The sequence below is a fragment of the Chamaea fasciata genome, unplaced genomic scaffold (assembly GCF_029207755.1).
Source record: "Chamaea fasciata isolate MVZ Bird 193981 ecotype frontalis unplaced genomic scaffold, bChaFas1.0.hap1 SCAF_3, whole genome shotgun sequence".
In the NCBI taxonomy this organism is placed as follows: domain Eukaryota; kingdom Metazoa; phylum Chordata; class Aves; order Passeriformes; family Sylviidae; genus Chamaea; species Chamaea fasciata.
In genome coordinates, this window is record NW_027094088.1 from 8,318,291 (window position 1) to 8,340,389 (window position 22,099).

A 22,099-nucleotide genomic window follows, 5' to 3' on the forward strand; every position below is an offset into this window, starting at 1 on the left:
TTTCTTTATGGGATATTTTTATCCCTTGCATACAGGGTGGTTTATGACTGTCTGCCTTATCCTTTTTATACTTAGTGCAGCAAGTGAAATGCATGGAATGGGCACTTCAGAGGAGGGAGAAAAAGAATTTATAGATGGAAGCTCTTAAAATCCTGTAGAGAAAGAAGCAACAATGTGAAGTGCACTCCTGAACTTTGCACTGTCTCAGATTGAACAATGAATCTGAAGGGAGTTACCTGACCATTTAACAGATCTTGACAGAGGATGAAATGAAAGAGGAAACAAAATCAGTTGTCGAGGTGCCTGTAGCTGCAGTCCCTGACTGTCTGGGGTCTTGTGCTGTCTTGCTTCTCCTTTTCCACTAAATTTTTTTTTGGAACGTACGTGTGCTTTCTGCCAAGGTTGTGTCCAGGTCAGACCTCAGCCAGTACATTTCGTTATGGAATGTTTGGAAGGAACCTTAAAGCTCATGTCATTCCAGTCCCCTGCCATGGGGACACCTTCCACTATGCCAGGTTGCTCCAAGCCCCATCCAACCTGGGCACTTTCAGGGATGGGGCAGCCACAGCTTCTCTGGGCAACAGGGTGGTGTCAGGGCCACACCACACTCACAGGGAAGAATTTCTTCCTAATCCCAAATGTAGCCCTGCCCTCTGGCAATTTGAAGCCATTCCTCCTTTTCTTTTTTCTGTGTGTCTTTGGGACAACGCTGTCCCTGCCTGCCTTTCTCAAAAGTCCCTCTCCTGCTTTTCTCCAGGTAAAAGTCCTGGAATGCTGCTCTAGCTTCTCCTGAAGTCATGGTGGGTTTTAATGCCGTATTAGATTCCCATGAGGAATTCTCTTATTTCCTCCTGAATTTAAGCTTAAGGAACTCTCAGACTGTTCTGTTTCCCATTTGCAAGAACAGAGGTCACATTTCCAGACTCAGTCTCTCAACTGTAGCCTTTTGCAAGCTTTGCAGGACTCGTGCAACAACCCTCTCTGAGTTTGGGATTTCTGCATTCTAAGAACTGCAGTTCACTTGACAACAAATCCCTGGTTTTTTTCAAGAAAACTAATGAAATTTCTCACACCATTTCTGCAGTTTCCATGAGCAGAGCACTGAACACCTTTTCTTGCTGCTTAAAAACATACCACCTACTGCCTTCAAAGCTGTTTTAAAAATAACTGGTAGAGTATCACGAGTTCAGGCATGACTTAGAGTTCAGCAGAAGAAAAAAAGAAAATAAATGCTTAGCTATAATATGAGCATATTGAATAATTCAAAATGTTTGTATCACACTTAATCCATCCAAAATTGCTTGCCTCCAGCATCCTCTGGTACAGTTCTAAGAAGCTTACTCCTACACAGCTATTTAAAATATATTCAGGAAACTTCATTTAAAAACTTAACTTTGTGTTAAACTTGCATTTGATTTGTGTCTGTCAATACTGGATGTTTGGCATGGAGGGATGAGAAGAAGGGGAATGTGTGGCTTTACCTACAAGTATCCATGGTAATGTTGGGTTTTACAGCCACTTTTTATACCTTCAGTGCCCTTTTGCCCCCAGCAATGTGCATGAAACCCACAATATGTTACAGCCCTGATAGAGAAACTTCCACTCTGTGCTGCCCAACAGGTGGATGTTGTGGACATTAAAAAGAAAAGCTATTTTCCTAAACCATTTTAAGTTTAGTGCTTCTAGAAAATAGATTTCTGGTTGCAGCAAGTAGCTAACAGAGTGATAAGGTGATACCTTTCCTTCCCCTTCTTCACTTAACTCACTCCTGGAAAAGTTTGACATTTACTTTGTACAGTGTATTTTGTTATATATATTAAAAAAAAAACAAAACCACAAAAACAAAAAAACAGCAAAAAACAAGTAGTTGAAATTAAAGATTTTAAGTATTTCTATAGCAATTAGTATTTTGACATTTTAACCCTTTAAATCATCAAATGTAGGATCGTAGGATGTCCTGCAGTTCAGGTAAATTCAGATGTTTACAAATATGTCTCATCTTTATTAGAAATTGCATTCCAAAGTCCCTGGCTTGGTTCTGTTCTGCTTTTATCAGGCTGGTGTGATAAGCTATGCCCTTTGCCGTGTTCCTGTTGAAAAAATTGGTGATCTGAACATGGGTGGGATTGGAGAATAATCTGTTCATCCAACCTTTGAGATACACTGCTGAAATGTTCTCTTGAGTGTATTTGTGTAGTCATATATATTAACAGAGGTAAAAAGTATGGAAAAAAGTCTGTTTTACAGTGGAAAAATGGAGCAAAGCTTGAGCTTCTGTCTTCCTCTGAATTGGGAATTTGAGGGTTTTTATTGTTCACTGTGATACCTGGTAAATGGCAGTTCTTTTTTTGTTCTATAAATGTGTTTTTATTGCTTGAGTTAATTTTATTTTTTTTCTTTAAACAGGATATTTCTGCTCAAGAAAGCAATATATTAGGGGCGTTCTGTGATATGAATGTAAGTTGTCCACTTTTAAATAAGTGCACATTTCCTACAAACTTAAAATAACCGCGTTCATTCCTCTGTATGGATTTGTTACACTTATGTAGCTTTTGAATTTCCTGTATGTCTGGACGATCTAGTCTTGATTCTTCTCCTGTGTTTTGAACCTTTCTAGGATGTAGAAGTACCATTGCACTTGCTTCGTTATGTTTGTCTGTTTTGTGGAAAAAATGGCCTTTCCCTCATGAAGGATTGTTTTGAGTACGGAACCCCCGAGACGCTGCCGTTTCTTATAGCACATGCATTTATCACAGTGGTGTCTAATGTGAGTATTCCCTTTCAACTCTTCCACTTGAACACAAAAAATAAAAGGAGTTGGAAGTGTGCAAGAACTCTGTGGGACCGGGGAGGGATAAAAAGGCTGTAAATTTTCCATGTTGGGGAATGAGGTTTATTCATGCAGAGCATTTCATTATCCAAACCCTCTGCTTCTCCTGGCAGCACACAAGTAGTTTTCCAAGTTGTACCTAGATAGGAAGATTGTAACAGCCCCCGAAGATACTTCAAAGAATGTTGTCAGAGGCCATTTCTGTCCCTGAAATTGTGCCGTGGAAGTGGTTTTAGTTTCTTCAGGGTATTTTAACTTCTTCGCTTTTCCCTATGAGGCACAAAGGAAAAACCTGTGGATTTCTTTTCTCTTCAATTTTCTGTGATTTTGTACCATTATACACTTTTGCAGCATAGAGGTAGTAATTTTTTTCCCACTTAGTTTTAGAATGCATGTCCTCCATCATTTCTGCATTTTGAAATCACAGGGATTTTTGACTGGCAGAATTATGAATTGATTTTAGTGGCGATTTGAAGGAAATCGGTGATAAAAATAAAACCCAGTCCTTGAAGAAGGACATATAAAGATGTAGTGTAATGTCGGGATAGAAGTTGTGACCTGTCATGTGGATGGGCAAAAAGAAAACCAGAAGTTTGTTATACCTTGTGCAAAGTGAGTTTGACATGATTTTGACACTGATTGCAATTTGAAATACTTAAAATCAGATTCTTCCTCCCATACATCTTCCCTCCGTCCTTGTTGCTGTTACTGCCCAGGCAGGAGGATATTCTGAGGGGAACCAGTGATTGAAATCCAGCTGGTGTTGGGGATCTGGATCCCACTCACCTGATCCTTTAGTGTGGTAATTCCTGACTTGCAGGTCAGAGAACAAATGGGCAAGGCCATGATCTGCTCCATTCTTTCCAACCTGCCCAGGAGGGCTGGAGCAGCACCTCTCCATGTTTGGTTGTGAGATGATGTGGTCTCTGTTGTGTGAGCTGATGAGTTCTTCATCTGCAGCTGCTGTCAGTGCAGTCCTCATCAAACCATGTGCTGAAAATGTGTATTCCTGGAGCTTACTCTGGTTCAGAAGGAAAACTTGGTCATGGAACCAAATATTTTTGCAGTTTTGTTTTATTTTTTTTATTTTTTGTGAAAAGGGGCAAGACTGCTTGAACAATGAGTGGCAGCTCCCTATCACACCAACATGTTTCTAAACTAGCATTCTGACTGCAGATCCCATTTCCTGGGTATCCTGTATCAGTGCAACTGCCTTTCTTCTTTGTCCTTTTTGGAAGTCTTTATTCTTCTCCACATAAATTGTTTATTTTCTTTATTCTTAATGATGTGCCCCATTCCAAAAAACTTCTCAGCAAAGTTTCTCCTTTCAGATACTTACTTCGCAACTTTGCATTTCTCTTTGGTTCTAGTAGGTAACCCATTAAGCTGGCTCTTGCAGCAGTTTTAGATGAGTTCCGTGGCTAAACCTGCCAGATAAAATGAAATTCAACCCAAACCATAACCAAAAATACTGTTTCTTCAGCCTCCAGCATTGCAGCTTTTCTCATTCAACGAATATCTTTCTTTTGAACTCTGTCTGGCTTTGCTGACAAATCTGTGTGAGGAAAACTGTTTTAAAAAATGATATTTAGGTTTTATTTTTATGTTTCAGTTCATTACAGAAAGTATAAGGAAACGTTCTATGTGTAATGTGCTTTTTTCATCCACTTGCTGCATTTTGGTATCACTCAGTGTGCTTGGAAGCACTGCTGCTGTGTTTCAAATGCAATAGATTTATTACAGCCAAATGAGACAGCTAAGTTTTTGGAAAAAATACATTTTACCTTGCCAGTATATTAAAAAAAATGTTTCTCCACTGCTATAATGCATGAACTTAGAATTTTGATGTAATATTTCTCTTTCCTGTTTGTTTTTTATATCATTTGCTGTATAATTCATAGAACTTAGGGAAATATTAAGAAATGTTTCTGACTGTGAACCCACACCCGAACTCCCCTAAGAAAGAATAGTTTGTAAAACTGAACAAGATATTTGTGGTCTCAGCAAGAACTCTGCTAATCTGACTTGGTTTTATCCCAACACATTTGATTTTATGAGATGTAGAGATATTTATTCCAGTAATAGCTCTGCAGTGTCAATTGGTAACTTGTTCCCAGTGTGCAAAGCCAGCCCACAGTGTGTAGTAACCCTTAAATACATTTTCACTGCTCTACTAACTAGAGAATGGCAGTTAAGTAGCCATTCTTGTAAAGATTCCCTGAAATACCCATGCTGGAGTTGTTTTTCTGGTCTATAAGATAAAGGAGTTCTTTAGCCACAACCTTCTAGAAATCAATTACTACTCGTAATGAGCAAATAATAGGAAAAAACCTCTCTGAAACTTGAGAACAGATGCAGTGAATACTTTGTCTTAAAAGCAGGTGGAAGCAAAAAATGATATAATTTTATGTCATTTTACAGATGCTAGTTGATGTCATTGTATCTGTTATTTTATGTCATTTAAACAATTTAGTATGGAAATGTGAGTCCACATTCAAAAACAGTTTCATTTGTAACATGTGAAATGATGCTTTAATTAAATTCCGAGGCTGAAGGTTGTGTGTGATGCAAGTTTACAGATGCATGATTTCAACTGAGGAGTTTGAATTAATACAGAGTGAAGATTACTGTGAACAGTGAAAGCTAGAAAAACAAAATGATGAAAAACATTTCATACTTTTATTTCACAAAGAAATGGATTTTCTTTGGTGTTTCATACTGTATTTGAAACAGAGTACATGGTGTTAAAAATCAAATTGTGTAATCACAATAATATCTTTGTCATCCCCGCAATTCCTTGTCAAAATGTTATTTAATTGCTGTTTCTAGAACAAGCATCTTCTAGTGACACTTTTTATCTTTGGGATGTTAGCATTTTTTCCTTATTGAGGCTGCCCGTTGGATCAGAGGATTATTCCAAGTGTGGTCTTTTTTTGCGAAGGGAGATTTGGCTGGTTTGTCTTGTAAAGTAGGTTATATTGTTACTGTGCAGTGCTTGTTGCCTTTGTAAAAAGTAAGCCTGCAAATGCTTTTGTCAGAAGTGACTCAAAAAGTTCCTTAGCAGATGCTGGAAATGTTGAAAAGAAACTGGTGAGAAGTTTGACTGCAGCCTAATATTTTTCTCTGCTGTCAAGAAGGAATATATACATTTTCTGCATATGGAATTGAGTCCTTAGGCAGAATTTCTTGCATCAGCTGCAAAGCTGAAATTCTTTTAAGAGCAGAGCTGGGGATGCAGAGGGCCCTTAGTGAGTGACAGGGTTGCTTTTCACAAGGGCTGTGCATGCACATGATTGAATTTACGTGGGCAGGAGCAGCAGCTGCTGCTGCTTCATCTGCGCTCCATCCCTTACCTGGCACGGAGTAACAGGTTTAACAGGCTCCCAATTCCTTTTTGAAATGCAGATGCCACTTCTGACTTTGCCTCTGGAAGTCTTTTGGTTGGTGCTTTTCCTCACAGCCCTGCTAAGTAGCTGTTTCAGGGTTGAGGTTTTTTTTTTCCTCTGCATATATTTTCTTCCTGCATTCAGCTTTGCAAAGGTGGTAAAGGCAGAATGGTAAATATGAGAAATGCAAATATGGTAGTAAAAAACTCTGCTTAATCACTGCTTGTAAAGCATCTTATTTTATAGGATATGTGAGCTCTAAGGAGCAAAACAACACAAGTCAAACAATGTTACTTGATTTAGGAGTGGTTTGCAAGGAGCTGAAAAAATGGAATAATTTTAATGTAAACTTTTAAAGAAAAAGGAAAAAAAACCCACAAGGCTGAGTAGCAGTTTTTCCTACTGAGGAAATTACAGAAAATACAAAAATGAGACACCTCATTTGATACTATTTGTACAAAGTCTATATTTTCCAGCTGACTAGAAGGAAAGATGCAAATCCTCTTTATAAGTCAAAAAAACATTTCTCAGATAACAGTTTGGGAAATCAGAAAATTGAGAAGTTGAACAAAAACCAGCAAGAAACTCTTTTTTTAAAGTGGAGTTGCATGTGCAAATGTACCAACAGTATTTCAGTTTTTTACCGTTCTCTTTAAATGTCATTAATGAAATCTTTATCTTTTTATGTTTTTGCATTATAGATCAGAATATGGCTACACATCCCTGCTGTCATGCAGCACATTATACCCTTTAGGACTTATGTTATCAGGTAAATTTTTATTTTAAGAATTTTTCTTGTGGAACTTTTTGACAGCACCTATTTCTATTTGCAGCTGATACTTTTAATTGTACAGGTTGTTACTCTGACTGTCATTTCAACAAGGAAGGTGAAGGTAATGTTTCGAGTTAGTTTGGGCAGCTCCTTGCATCTGATTTCAGTATCAATCAGATCAATCTTGTTAACGACATTGTGAGTGTGACATCCAGCCCCATTCTGACATGCTGGGTCAGGTCCAGTTGTACTCCAGTCTCCCTCCCTGTGATATCTTCATAAAACTGTGCATCAAGTTTGCAGTGAGGTGCTGTAAGTAGAAGAGCAATCTGCAGTCACTGAGATTTCAGAGCCTGAGTTTGAACACAGCTTCACATTCTGATGTTCTGTATTTCCAGCTGGCAGGAATTGAAGTGTGATCAAAAGTCTACTCGCACTTTTATGTAGCTAAATATATCCAGTCCCAAAGATTTTCTTTATATCAAGCTGTCTGTCATACAGTGAAAATAACACTTTCAAATTGAAGTACTTGTATGGGTACTTAATTATACAAGCAATTTGTTTTTATTGGCTTTCATAGGACAATAGAAACATTTCAGTGAGCAGCTGATGAAATTATCGCTGTGTGTGTATCTGCCTGGAGGTGGAGGGGTGTGGTCACAGGTAATTCTCCTTCCAGTGGCCCAACATTAAATTTTCCTGGTGCAGGCCACTGTTTTTGCATAGACCTACAGCTCCTCCAAGACTCTGGGTTTCCTCTAACTTTACTATTAGAAATGTGCTTATACTGCTTATAGCAAAAAATGGGCCTTTACACATTTTTCTGTCTTAACTATACCAGTATGAAGTAATACTCAGCAAAAATAATTTCATTGGCCACAAGCAGGTTCCCTGAACAATGAGACTGGGAATTGTTTTGTATTTTAAAATGGTCTGATTTTCTGTTGACTGTAAAAACGTGAGTACTGACTTGGCTGTCGATCTGTTTTGCTGTACTGTGGTTTCTGCTAAAATGATAACCAGCAGAGAGAAGAGCATTTTGATCTTTTGTTAAAACACATCACTTCTGAGTTACAGTCCAGCCATGTGCACTCCTTTAATGCTGATGATATCTTTGAAATCTTCCAAAGGTAATTATTAATCATGAGGCAGTCAAGAGAAGGCAGGCAGAGGATTTTCATGTGCTTGTCTCTGTACATATTCCATTAATGGTTGTTGGTGTACCTGGGAATTTGGTCATGAGCCTTCCCTGTCGTCTTGCAATGTATGAAAACGAAAAAGAGCGTTGAGGGATCAGCAATTAAAGTTAGGCTGATGATAAGGAGCTGCTTGAGGAAGACAGAGTAACACATCCTGTAGCTGTTGCTGCTAATCCTTGCTTGTCATCATGTAACGCTTAAAACATTTCTATTTTGTAACTATAGGTGCAGCTGGGATCATTGGAATGTATAGAAGATTAGGGGTTTTTTTTTGGTTCTTATGTCTTCCTCTTTATCCATGAGACTGTTTGATTTGAAGTATGATTTGTCAGCAGCTTCTTGCCATAAATAATGCCCTTGATGTCTGTAGAATTTACAGTAGGCTCACATCAATCAGAAAGGTAACGTTGACACAGGATACATCTATGGAGAAGCCAGCTTAAAAGCAGAAAGGTGATGTTCTCCCAGTTTTTATTTTGCACAGCTGAATCCTGATGGGATTTGAGGTTTCTCAGTGTTAGGAAATCCAGAGTTTTTTTAGTGAAAATTCACTTATGGAGTGGGACTGAAGCTTGGAGGCCTTATAGCAAAAATAACCTCAAATTCTGTACCTTTATGTGGGACAGAAGTGAACACAGATGCCTTCAGGGAAAGATGACTTTCTGGATAGATGCAGCTCACCCCACGTGGCTGTCAAACTTACAGATCTTGGCTTAGCAGCTTGGGTCGCTGGGTCTCCATCTGCTTTTACTTCAGGAAAAAGACATAAGGGGACACAATGCTGGGCACAGCAGCACAGCACCTTTTAAAGAAATCCTGCAGAGCTTCTGCTGCCCTGCAAACTACGAGCGTTTGGAGAGAGCTTAAGTCTCCAACGAGCTCCTGGGGCTCTGATTTAGTTGCAATTGCTGTTCCTGTAGATTCCTTGCAGGAAGTGCATTTTGCAGAGCTGACCAGCAAGAGAGATCACCTGACTGGCATCTCAGCAGCATTTTTTGTCAGCTGAGGTTATCCTTTATGGTATGGTTATTTCTACAAGGAGTGGATGAAGGAAACAGCAAAGTGTGTGTTTGTAGAGAGGAGACCACCACTGGAATTCCCAGAGATCATGGACACAATCCTGTCATTAGTGCTGCTGCTAGAAAAAGAGGAATAAATGCTATTTTCTGCCTGGCCGATGGAGCGCAGGCATTCACATCTTGCCTCTGAAGGGCCTATGTTTATAAGAAGTTTAGGAAAGAAATAAAGGATTATATTAAAAATTACATGAAATAAAATTTACATCTTTCAGTAAGGAAGCAAAGTGATTTTGACCTCCTCCGGAGGAAGGTCCTACTGATGCTAATACCTTAGAATTCTGCACTTAAAATGGCAAAATTCTCATTAAATGAGACTTCCAAAAGTGACACAAGAAAATAAGTCCTGACTTACTGCAGTTATAAAAGAGGGTGAGTTGATGATGTCTCTTTATGAACAAAGACATTGATTCCATCTGTCTTCTGGCTCAAGATCAGGGATGAGAGATGCTCTGTAGGGTTCTAGATCCTGAATGTGTCTGGGATGCAGGAGCTCTCAGCAGTGGTGTCTTGAGGACAGTTTTTTTCAGTGGTGAGACTGTTGATTGAAAGTGCCATGGAGAGTTCTGTCCTGTAGAAAGTGCAGCAGTAGCACTGACCAGGAGCATATTTTGTTCCACCCCTTTTGTGCTCCCATCCCCTTCTCCCTCCTTTCTGTCTCCTGCTTGAAGATGGGTCTGGAGATATTTTTTGTGAAGGATTCCTGTCTGCCCCAGTTAGGCAGAAACAGAACAATCTGTGCTGGAGCACACTGAGAGGAAATTCCAAGTGGCAGTGGCTCCTGGGTGACTGTGGCACAGGGCACACACAGCACTGATATGTGCAGAGGAAGTGGAAGCTCCAAACAATTCTGATCCACGATGTTCCCCTTAGAAAATGCAGCTGAAATAATTCCAGTTACTCTTCTGTTAAAAATATTCATCTTAAGATGAGGTTTATGGGAGTACCCAGATCCACTCCTTGCTACTTCACGTCATGAAAACCTCTTGTAATGAGCCGTGAAGGTTTTAATCACAAAAAATATTTGCCTCCTCCAAAAATCTGAAAATTTAAAGTGCAAAGAATAGATAAGTCAGAAGACAATAAGCAGACACTTGAGGAGAACTGACTCATTCTGCTGGATGCCCTTTTGCAGCTGTGGTCCAAAGGAGTCAGATTAAGGGAAAAAAAAGATGATTTCACAGCTGAATAGCTGAAGTCCTGAAGCATAAGGTGTTATTGTAAGCATTACATTAGCGTGAAACTGCATGTGTAAAACTGAACTCTCTCTCTCCCCAAATACAGCAAAGGGAAAGAATTTAAGTAGGTTGAAACTAGTATTTAAAAAAACTAAATGTAGCTACAATATATTAATTGATTAAGTATGCCAGGCAGGCAGGACCAGTGCTACAATATGTGGAGTATCCTTTCTTCCAATGTATAAGAAAGTTACAGTTTATTCTGAAAGTCTCATTTAGGCAAAAACTCTGGATTAAACAGATTACACAGGTCCTGGCATATCATTCATCTCTTCCTTGAAGACTTAATGCTCATCAGACTCAAAAAGATAAAAATGTAGGAATTAAAAAAATAATGAAGGACAGAATGGAAGCTATTATTAAGCCATTATATGAGTCAGTCACACGTTCACATTTCTGTACTGTCTATACAGTTCTGATCCTTCCATCTTGCAGATAATAACAGAGCTACCTCCGTGGTAGGAAGGGTGACAAAGAAGGTGGCAATAAAAAATTTACATTGAGAGGAGGAGAGTCTAGGAGGGTTTATTTTTTTGACAGGGCAATTCATATCATGTATGAATGATATGAAGATAACAAGTAGGAAATGGTAATTCAAAAGTTTTTAAAAACAAGAATGGAGAACGTGCCACCCAATTGTCAGGTTGCAGATGGAAGAAGTGAAAGGAGTTTGTTTTTCACTCAAGCATAATTGTCAAACTGACTGGCACATGTTAATGAGAAAGCCAAAAGTATAAATGGAAAGAGAGAAATCAATTCACAGTAGTAGATAGGTTCATCCATTTTTTTATACATGGGATAAATCTTTAATCTGCTCTTAACGTGGCTATTTTGGATTAAATAGACCTTTCCCTTGCTCCACTGTTCCTGCGTGAGGCAGTGCAGCAGATTTACAGGTAATCAGTGTAGGAGAGGATGTGAGTTAATTGCCAGTGCTAGGTAAAGATCTCTTTTTTATTAATAGTAATTTTGTACCTCTAAAACTGTAAAATGTTACTGATGCAGACAGGTTTAGGCCATTCCATCCTTCCACAATAAAAAAAGGAGATGTGGCCTGCTCTGCAAGTTTCTATGGTTTTAACCTTTGTAGTAAAAATATGATCATGTTTGATTTATGACCGGCATAGTAGTGCCAATAAATTTTCTAGTGTTGGCTGCAGTTACACTTCTAAAGAGAAATTTGCCATCTTCTGTTTCTTTTCAGGTTAGAAAACCTTGTTGTGTTAAAAAGTGTATGGTAACAAGTGCTCTGTAGCTTTCTTTAGGGCCTTGGCAAAACAGAAGATACTGTTCAAGTACTTGTGTAGCTGTGAAAATGCACCTACGGCATAGTTTCACTTATTATAAAGCACAGGTTTTTTTAAAACACACTCAGTATTATAATACAGAAAATATGACACAAGTCTGATTCAGGTTCAAAATGTGGATGTAATGTGAATTGTGTAAATGAAAGTAGGTTTAGACTGATAATGTTGCATTAAAATAAGAAATGTTCTATTTTATAAACTATATTAATGTAGTTACTTCACCAGACTTTGTAGTGTGAGGAAGACTACAGGTCCAAGTCCTGTTACAGAAATGGAATGAAGCCACCAAAGCACCCTTCCCTTGTATATATAGGTGTGTCCATCCCCCTGCTCAGTGCATGCAAACACTCATGTCCTTTGTAAAATGAGAGAGTTCATGTGATGTGTCTGGACGTGTCTGAAATTTCTAGAAATGCTTCACCAAACTGTTGAGTCTGACTTGATGGGAATTATGGACACAACAAAGCTCTTGGAACCAGGCCTGATGAGAGTTTGCATATAAAAATGGGGAGATGAAAATTGGTCTGATATTGCTGAGAATCATAAGGTTGGAATCATTAAGGTTGGAAAACACTCCTAAGGTGGAGTACAGCCTTTAACCCAGCACTGCCATATTCACCCCTAAACCAAGTGCCACTTCTGCCCTTTCTTTGAACACTTCCAGGGATGGCAACTCCAAAATTTTTGTGATTGGGTGTGGGAGCTTAATTATGGCCTCCATTCTTTCATTCACTGCCTCTCCCATAAAATAAATCCTCAATATTTAACTTGCTGTTGGCACAGCTGGACAGAGATGCTGGATGTCCCTTTGTCACTAGGGAGGACATACATGGCTGGAACACAAGCACTGTCATCACTATTTGCTGATGACAAATCACCTCATTTGCTAATCACAAATGATTAGTTGGTAACACAGGCCAGGACATTTCCCCTCAGAGTGTAACTGCTCTCACCTGCCTGCAGGTTAAAGGCAGGTCACTGGGTCTCCTTTGCTGCTGAACTTCTTAAATAAATGTTCCCTTTCCATCCCTACTTTACTTCTGTTTAGAGCTCATAGCACGGAAGGAACATTTTCTTGCCAGGATTTCATTTCCAGAGCTCCACACTAGAAGACAAATTTCTCAACAAAGAACAGGGAAGGAGCTGATTGCCTTGGCCTGGAATGGTCCTTCTTTTGTCCTGCTCTTACTGATCTGTGATTCCTGTCATACATCTCCAGTCTCTGGGACTGTTTGCACTGAAGTCTCTTTTCTCTGTTTGACAGTGTTAAGTATCATTTAAGTGTGTTTATTTTAAGGCCTCTACACAAGAGCTGTGAAAAAGAACCATCATCTAAATAAGAATCAGGGCCTGTAGTTTTGCTTTTGAAAAAAAAATGTACGGATGTTTATATGATGTAAATGCAAAGGAATGGTGCATAAATCTGGTTAAGTGTAGTTTAATATCTTGTGTGTTTTTTAAAACATTCATGCATTTATTTGGCCGGTCTCCAAGGACAGATCCAGGCTTAGGCTGTCAAACAAATGGATTTTTAACGCATTTCTGTGTAGTTAAATCTAGTTTGGATGTAGCTGCAACTTCAAAATGCTGAAGTACCGCAGAAAAAATTAATTATGCTAACTTTGTATGCATGTACCTTTCACTGTGCCATCTTTAATGGCATCAAAATAAGCTCAGGAAAGCTTGTTTCTAAACATTTTTTTGTTACACATTCAGTTAGAAGAAATTCCCAGTTGTGTTGCTGTTTTGCGTGTGAACTTTCTAAGCATTTCACTACAGATTTTCTGTGTATTCGTCTTGCTTAGGTAAGACTGAGGTTCCACCAGGTTCTGTACATTTGTTTTTGTAAGTAATTCTTTCTTCTGCCTTCCATTTGCAGAGAATATTTGTATTGCAATCATTGTGCTGGATTACATGACTGCAAGAGAAAGGACCTAAGCTGTTCAAAATTCTTTAGCGATTTATTTACTTTTAAAAATTTTAAATGTGTTTCTGGTTTTCCTTGGTGTTTTTCATTAATTGTTGCCAACTTTTAATAGTGGTGATCTTAGAGCTATTGGAAATACATCTTTGCTATAATCAAGATGGTTCCAGGAATATTTTAGTTTGAATCATGCCCTTTTTGTTTTTCTTCCCTTTGTAATTTCTCACAGGTATTTATGTAAACTGTCAGACCAGGAGTTGCGGCAGAGCGCAGCCCGGAACATGGCAGATTTAATGTGGAGCACAGTGAAAGAACCCTTGGATACAGCCTTGTGTTTTGATAAAGAAAGTCTTGATCTTGCATTCAAATACTTCATGTCACCAACTCTGACAATGAGATTGGCTGGGCTGAGCCAAATAACAGTAAGAACTTTTTAAAAACATCAATTACGTTCACAAAAAAATGTTTCTTGTTGTGCTTTGATTCACAGGCTTGTTTGGGGGGCTTTTTTATGTGTGAAAGCAGCAGGATCCTCTCACATGCAGCCTTAGGAAATAACAGATATGATGGTGAGGGCAGAGTTTGCTGGGAGCTGAGTCCAAGTGGTGGCTGTGTTCTGCACCATATGGAACTGGCTCACGTTACCTGAACAATTCCCCCTTAGAACCGTGTTTTGTGACAGCTGTGTTGAAATGGAGCCCCTTGCCACAGCAGTATTTGTTGTTGAGAAAGGCTTTCAATCTGTTTGCATTTTTACCTTTGCAGCATCTTGACCCTGCTGCAATTAGCTGCTGCTTTGTATTGCACAAACCTTGTTTTCTGTTTGTTTGTACTGTCGGTTGAGAGAGAGAGAGCATTTCTGCATTAATTAGCAGGCGGCTGAATTGAAGAGGTGAATACATCCAGCATCAAATAGAAAACAATTAAAACTAAAAAAATCCCCATCTTTCCCTTTCCCATGGAAATGCTCCATGTTGCACCAGGCAAGATACATTAGGCGTTCTTCATTTGTCATTGGTGCCTACAATGATAGAGAAACAATCCTAGAGGAGGGCAAAAGTAAAGTTTTTTATCCATCTGAGCCTTGTCAGTTTTGTGTTCTCTAAACATATTTGGCCTTCTCTCTTCTGATGATATGGTGTTTACTTAAACTTGATTTTGCTTCTCACTGTAGTTCTAGATAAAAGTATTTGCAGTTTAATAAATGGCAATTTCAAGAGATCTGTAAGTGCTTTTAATCAGATTATTGCTGGCTTTTAACCAAAGTAAATACTTATTTACATACATGTAACTTACTAGATTGTAAAAACAGACTGGGAACTACATCCATGCAGTATAATTGTTCTTAATATCTCTTTCCACTTTTGCATAGTTCCAGTTACATTAGATTTCAGTTCCTATGAGTCCTTTCCTTTGGTTTATACAATTCTCCTTGTTCAACTACCAGTGTGTGTTTTTTTGTGTATCCTTGCCAAAACAAAGTCTGAAAATAAGAATTAATCAACTGCTTTATTTTTTCAGGCTCCTAGCTCATTTAAGGGAGTGTGAAGTTGTGTTAAGTAATTGTATGTTTTCACCTGTTGTGATTGATAAATATTGCTGTAAAAATGAGAGTTTTTAAATAACAGACTTGTATTACCAGAAGAAAAATTTTACAGTATTTTTAGACTAAAGCCAATAGAATTCAGCTTAAAAATGGAATACTGTATGTAAGCTAATTGTATGCTAATAAATTACTGAGTCTGTCTTTTTTTTATGTAAATAGTAATGTAATAGTCTTTAAAACTGCTCTGGAACAGAGCCAACTTCTTTCTCGTTCAAATCATAGTTTTATTTTTGTTGTTACCTGGTTTCTCTTCCATGTCATCTCTCAGTCACCTGTTGAGGTGGTACAGCTCCAAAATACCTTCTCTGTCTCCTGTTCCCTCTGAAATAGAATTTTACTTTCCTGTCCTTTGGTGCCTGGGTCTGGAGATGAACCCAGGGAGATGCTTTTTAGTGCTCAGCTTTCTTTGCCTGAAGCCTTTCTATCTTTGTGTCCTGCATAAATGACACTTTTGTGTTGCATCAGTTGAGTGTCTGGGCACAGATGCCTTCGGTTTCTTACCGTGTTTCATAGATGTAAAAAATGAAAAAGGATTTTATTCCCTTTGGCATTCAAGGAAACAAAACTTGAAGTGAAAAACCTGTTAGGAGGTGAGGCAGAGCAAGGTGTTGCAACACCATCTATTGTGTGCTTTGTCTTGTGCTGCTGTGGCAGAGTTCTAAGAGCTTAGTTGAAGTTGTTGTAAAAATGGTTTGCAAATCCCAATATGAAAAAACAGTCTTTGTCGGAATTGCTTTGGAGAAGGATTTGATATGGGAAGTGTTGATCAGTGGCGACTCTGGATTTAAAATTGGTGATAGGAACAGCTCCAGACTCAGTCACTCTTAGAGCCCTTACAAAATATTTTCATTTGGAGATGAATCTTAAGAAAAATCACTGAGTTTCCATTGCGTTGTCTGACTCAGCTCTAATTTCCACTCCTAAATATGTTTCATTTGAAATTTTGTATTAGTAACCAATCTATTAGTGATTGTGTAGTCAGGCTCTCATGTCTCACCAATTTCATGTTTTCCATTTTGTTTCTTGAAAGCTGTTTTTTCCCACGAAAATTGTTGAGATTGGACACAAATAACTGTTTGTAAAGATTTGAGAAGATTAGTAAATTCACCTGAATTATATAGTGTATGTACTAGTCTTGTTTCAAGAGAGTAAATATTTTGACAAAGCTAAGCAACGAGTTTAGTTTTAACTTCTAAGATTCACAGTACTATGCCTTTAATTTTTTTTTTTGAAAATAAGATGCCAAGTAAGTTCTATTACATAATTTAAAATATTTTTTAAAATGTTATGTGCATGTCAAGAATTGGATACAGAGTCATTGATGCTGAGGGAAGAAGTAGAAAAAAGATGTAAAACTTGGAACAGGTGTTTTTTGTTTTCCCTCTGTAATGTCTTAAATTTATGAGCTCAGACATGTTTGAAAGCTTCATTTCCTATAAAAACACGTGGCTTTGTATTTTTGTAAATAACTTACTTAAAATATATAAAGCCCTATAAAAATTTGTTTAATGTCACTAATAGTATTTTGAGATATAAGAAAACTGCCTCACCAAGTATTTGGATAAAATTGTAATTTTTTTTCTTCCTTTTTCTAACTGTAGAATCAACTTCATACCTTCAATGATGTGTGTAATAATGAGTCATTAGTTTCAGACACAGAAACGTAAGTAGGAACCTTATTCTGAATACTTGCAGTGTTTTATATGATTGTGGTTCTTCTCTGTTGTTGCTATGGATTATCCACAGCAGGGGAGCAGTGATAATCTGAGACATTTATTAGAAATATTCTAATCAGGGGGTTAACAAATGGTTTTAAATGGTAACTGTTAAATATTTCTAAGTGGTTCTGGATTTTATTTTTCTGTATTAAAATCTAGAATCAAGGTAAGCTTTAGAAAAATGTAGATACTGAAATAATAAATACCTTTAAGGGCCCATTATTTCCATGGTGATAATGTAAAAGCCAGCTACTTCATATCCAATTCATACCATTTTTGCTTTCTTCTCATTTCTCTGGATTATTTGTTTTACCAAGTCTTGTATTGCCATCACTGGCTCTCAGCCTTGTTAAGTTTTCCACCCAGTTTGTGAGGCAGTGCTGTTGTTGGTTTTTTTCTTCAGAGTCCTTATTTGTGTAACTCAGGTGTGTTGAACAATTTTAAGGGGACTCACATAAATCTTGAAGAAGATTCACCCGTGGGATTGTTTTCCAGCCAGGAAATGTATTTATTCACTTCTGTAGTAACTCTAAACAGTAGAACTGTCAAGAATTTAAATTAAAAATACATATTTTGGTAGTTGAAATAACTGTTCTTGTCGAACAAGAGGCAAAATGTATAAATTGTAGAATTTTTCTCATAATACACTTTCTAAGTTTCTCTTGGGGGGTGATGTACTCTGTTTATGCTGGGGGCCACAGACCCACACTCTCCAATACTTTATTAATGGGAAGTCTCTCACAGCTGCAGTGTCTTGCTTTTGTCTGCATACAAATTATTACAAATTTCATTTTAACACTTTTTGAAATCTGGCTTCAGTCATGACCACAGTTCTGGAGATTTCATGTAAAAAGCACCTTAGGTTTTTGAAGAGAAAATTCTGGGAGTGTGTTGCTATTTTAAACACAAAGAACCAGAATTTAGGGCACTTTTGCTTCCATGGAGATGTGGAAATACCTTGGGAATAAGAAATAAATAGTTAACACTGCAGGAGGGGAACATGTTGGGAATGTGAGGTCAGCTGGGGTGTTTCCTACGCTCTGCTCCCTGTTCATGGTGTGTTGTTACAGTGGGACTGACAAACCTCAGATGTATCCAGTTCTTCTCCTTCCCTCACACTGCAAGTCTGAAACAGAGGTTGTTTTTAGGTCGTAGTAACGTTATTAAGTGATTGTGCCAGTTAAACCTCATACAAAGCTGTTTGATTTTCTGTGTCAAATGTAAAAAAGAGAAGTTATGAACGTGGAAAAAGAGTAGAGTGGGTGAATTTCCCTGCAGAAGAGCAGATGTGCTCTGCAAGAGCATCAGAATTATTTTAAAGCTGAAGGAAATTGTCAAATTCTCCTTTGGGATATTACTTTCTTGGCAGGGGCATCTGTAAACAGGCTGTCATTTGAAAGGAATGCAGCACGAACAGAAAACCTTCTTTTCCACTTTAGTAGTATGTGATTTTTAAAAAAATCAGAATTCCTGCTGTTCTGCTGTTTTACCTGAAAGGTTGTTTGCAAATCAGTATCAAGCATTGCTGCTCATCTTGAGATATCTTGTGGAATCACTGATGTCTTCCAGCCAAATAATCAGAAAGGGCTGGAGCATAAGGATGGGGAAAATGTCTCACTTCTCCAGTTTGTTCAGTACAAAGCTTGTCTCTCATTACAGACTCTGCTCATGAGAAATTTTTGGACGAAAAGGCACTTAGGGAGTTGGCAGTGGCTGAATGAGCAGCAAAAGGAAAGCTTTTCATTCCTGTGTTCTTTCCTTAGTGGAGAAAGGAAGGCTTAAGTTGTATTTTGTACCTTTGTAGCCTCTGCAGATTTGCCAAAAGAAGATGTTCTGCATTATGTCTGGTCATCCCCATTATATGTTTTGACTTTTCCAGATGCGTTTGGAACTGTCAACCTTTGGGATTTCTCCTTCTGTATCTTGATAAGGTGGGTTTGCGGGAGGTACCTTTTAAAAAGAAAAAAAAAATCAGCTTTCAGTTAGTCCTGGCTCTTCCTTGTTCAGATTTAATATCAGGATTTTTTAGCTAATACTTTGCAACAGTAGCTTCCCACCCTTATCCTCAGCACTGCAGTTTTTCCATGGTAAGACAAGCTAAAGCATCTTCTGTCTGTGCAAACCCTGGATTTCACCAATTGCACTTGGAAGCAGCAGAAAACTGAGACAGAGGGATCTGTTTAGTAGCTGTAGGTAATTGTGTGGCTTTTGGGACTTCATTTCCCTGTCTTCTCAAGGGTTAAGGCTTTGTGGTGACCGAGGACGTGCGTGTTCCAGATGTGGGCAATGTCTCAGCCACTCAACTTCATCATACCTCTCAGAGATGGACTTTTAATTTAGCCGTTCCTGGCTCTAAAGATAGAATCAAATTCTTTGCAATCTGAGGTACTGAGGAGTGTGAAATCTACTGAAGCTAAAAATACCAAGCCTGAACAGAGGAGTCTCAGAATCTTTGAATAAGTGATTCCTGCAACTGTTGCGCTGATGTCACTTAGTGAAAAATGATGATGCTTTTCAGGAAGTGAAAGATACACTTTTTTCCGTGTTACTTGGACCACAAGAGGAAAAACTGTTGGTCTTTTCTTTAGTGAGGACACTGTCAGCTTCTGGAAATAACATGTGTAAAGAGAGATTTTGTTTTGCTCTTCATTTGGCAGGCAGCCAAGTATTCGGGTTTCAGGTTCCAGGTTGACACTGAGGCAGCTTCCTGAGTCGTTTAAAAACCTTGATTACTCTCACTTGAAAAGCTTCCTACAGAGCAATTTCAGGTGTCCAAAATTCCTTTCACCTGTGAACAGAAAGAACTGGATTGTTTCTTCTCCCTTCCTTCCCTCTCTATCCTTATTTATTGAGATACTGAACTGCAAGTTCTGTGTTGCTTTTTCCTTTCACTGCAGTTTCTCACCTTACATTAACTCTTGCTTTCTCGATTTTTGTCTAAGCTTACTGACTTGAGTTTCTGGCAGCATTAATTAAACACCTCTTCTTCTTTCTCTCTAAATTCCAGGGATCTTTCCAGATTTTCTCGGGGAAACAAAGTGAATTTTTTTCACTCAGCTCACTAATGTTTCTTTCTTGTGGCCCACACAGCAGTTAAACAAATATTCCAGATGATGTCAGAGTGGTGGTTTCAGAGCCTGCAGAGCATCAAAGAGGAAAATCGGTGCTCAGAAGCAAAAACATGTGCTTGAATGTGTGTTGGGAAGGTGCCTTCTGTATCCTCTTTGCATTTCTGATCCTAAATAGTTGAGATCGGGGTTTCACATCTGTTGTTGTGTTGTAGATCCTATTTCAGTGATGTTGTCAAGAGGTGTTAGTGTTCCTCCCTTGCAAGCTGCCAGTTACAGAACTGCATTTTTTCCTTGGAGCTTTTATATTCTGGTTTTCAGTGACGTTGAGGACTTGCTGTTGTCTTTCATCCAGCTCTGAGCTGATGTGTTTTTGTAGCTTTGTGGGGAATTGACTGGTTGAATAAATAAAGTTTTCTTTGATGGGGGTTACTTTGCTGTGGGATTTGTTCCTGGATTTGGGTCATCATGTGGGTACCAAATATTGCACCACAGCCTTAGATTAAAATGTTTCCAGGACTTTAACCCAGTCCTTTCATAGAGAGGTGTTCTTTGACCTACCAGGAAAATGCAGAAACTGGAGGATAGGAATGAAAAAAATTCAGCGTAGTTGCAAACATCAGGTTATATCACCAACTGCACGGTTCCCCCTCTCTTCCTTGCAGTCTCGTGGAATGCCTGAGGAAACTCATGTCAAAAGTGCTTGAATTTCATTTCTTGGAAGTAAACCAGTTATTTTTGACAGACATGAATTATTAGTGAACTCACATTAAAAATCCTAGGGAGAAATGGATTAAGTGTTAGGTACATTTCCAGTGTGAGAGAGATTTAGAGACAATTAAAACAGAGTAGCTGCTACCTTTGCTTTTTTTCCTCTTCTCCCTCAGCCACAACAAAGAGCCATAGAGAGTATCAAGTTCTTTAAATTATTTTTCCTATTGCTGTCCAATTATTAGATCGATGAAAAACAGCTAATATGTGTTACTCCCAAGGTGAATTTTCTTACTCCTAAAGTCTGTCTGATTTGGATATCTAATTTGTAAAACCATTCCTTGTGCTGCTACTTTCATGTGAGGGGGAAAAGCACATCTATGCTTTGATCATGATGCATGATTTTCACTCTCATCATTTTCTTTAATACAATAGAGTAATTTTTTTCAGGAAAACCTTTCCTGAAATGGAAGTGTTCAGGAAAGAAGACAGACACCCTTCATTTACACTGAAATTAGTTTTTTTTTTGGTGAATCCTTGAATCTGGTATGGTAAATATATTCCTTAGTAAATCAGAGAACAAAACACTTTGTGGGAGTAATAACTTGGTAATTTTAAAAGCTACTGATTGCTGTGCCTTCAGCCAATTTTTCTGGGAGGAACAGTTCTCTCTGGGAAGCACAAGGGCTTCATTCTGCCTTGCACAAGGATCCTCTTGTTTTTGGTCACCCTAACAAATTCATATCAAATGCACATTTACCTTCAGAAATCTGAGATGTTGTTTCACCACAGCCGAGCTCACCAGAAGGATAAAGAGTTTGTTACTGCTGAGAATACATCCATTAAAAAAGGCATTCCTTCAAAAGAATTATCTGTGGGTTTTCAGAATAAACATGGTGTGAATTAGTGACAGAGAGCTACCATGGTAATTTAATAAAATGTGAAGGAACTCAGTCTAGAGGAGAGCTTTTGTTCTTTCCTCTGGAGTGGTTAAAATGCAACATGTGACAGCATACAAAGGCTAATGGATACTGTGCCGTGAGCAGGAAGGTTTGGATAAAGAGGCCCCATGGCCAGTGAGCCTAGCAGTGTTTATTTATCTGGGATTCCTTCTCAAAGCTATGGGTTGAAAAATTCAGGTGCGAGAAGAAAGGAGAAGTCTTTCTTCAGACATCGTTAGACAGAAAGCCAAGCCCTGGCTGAGTCAGATATGTGCACGTGCTGAAGTTTGGTTTGGGTGGGCATCTTTTGGGTGTTGGGGATA

At 38.4% G+C, this 22,099-nt stretch overlaps 1 protein-coding gene across 8 annotated transcripts in view; it reads left to right on the forward strand.

Annotated features, from left to right (window-relative positions):
* The window catches only part of USP34 (ubiquitin specific peptidase 34), a 110,886-nt gene that overhangs the window by 24,108 nt on the left and 64,679 nt on the right, over positions 1-22,099 (forward strand). For all 8 annotated transcript variants that reach the window (XM_066177867.1, XM_066177871.1, XM_066177870.1 and 5 more), the window contains exons 4-8: positions 2,407-2,457; positions 2,618-2,767; positions 6,918-6,985; positions 13,962-14,154; positions 16,940-17,001. In XM_066177867.1, coding sequence (XP_066033964.1) covers positions 2,407-2,457; positions 2,618-2,767; positions 6,918-6,985; positions 13,962-14,154; positions 16,940-17,001 — 524 coding nt within the window. The remainder of the gene's footprint in view (positions 1-2,406; positions 2,458-2,617; positions 2,768-6,917; positions 6,986-13,961; positions 14,155-16,939; positions 17,002-22,099) is intronic.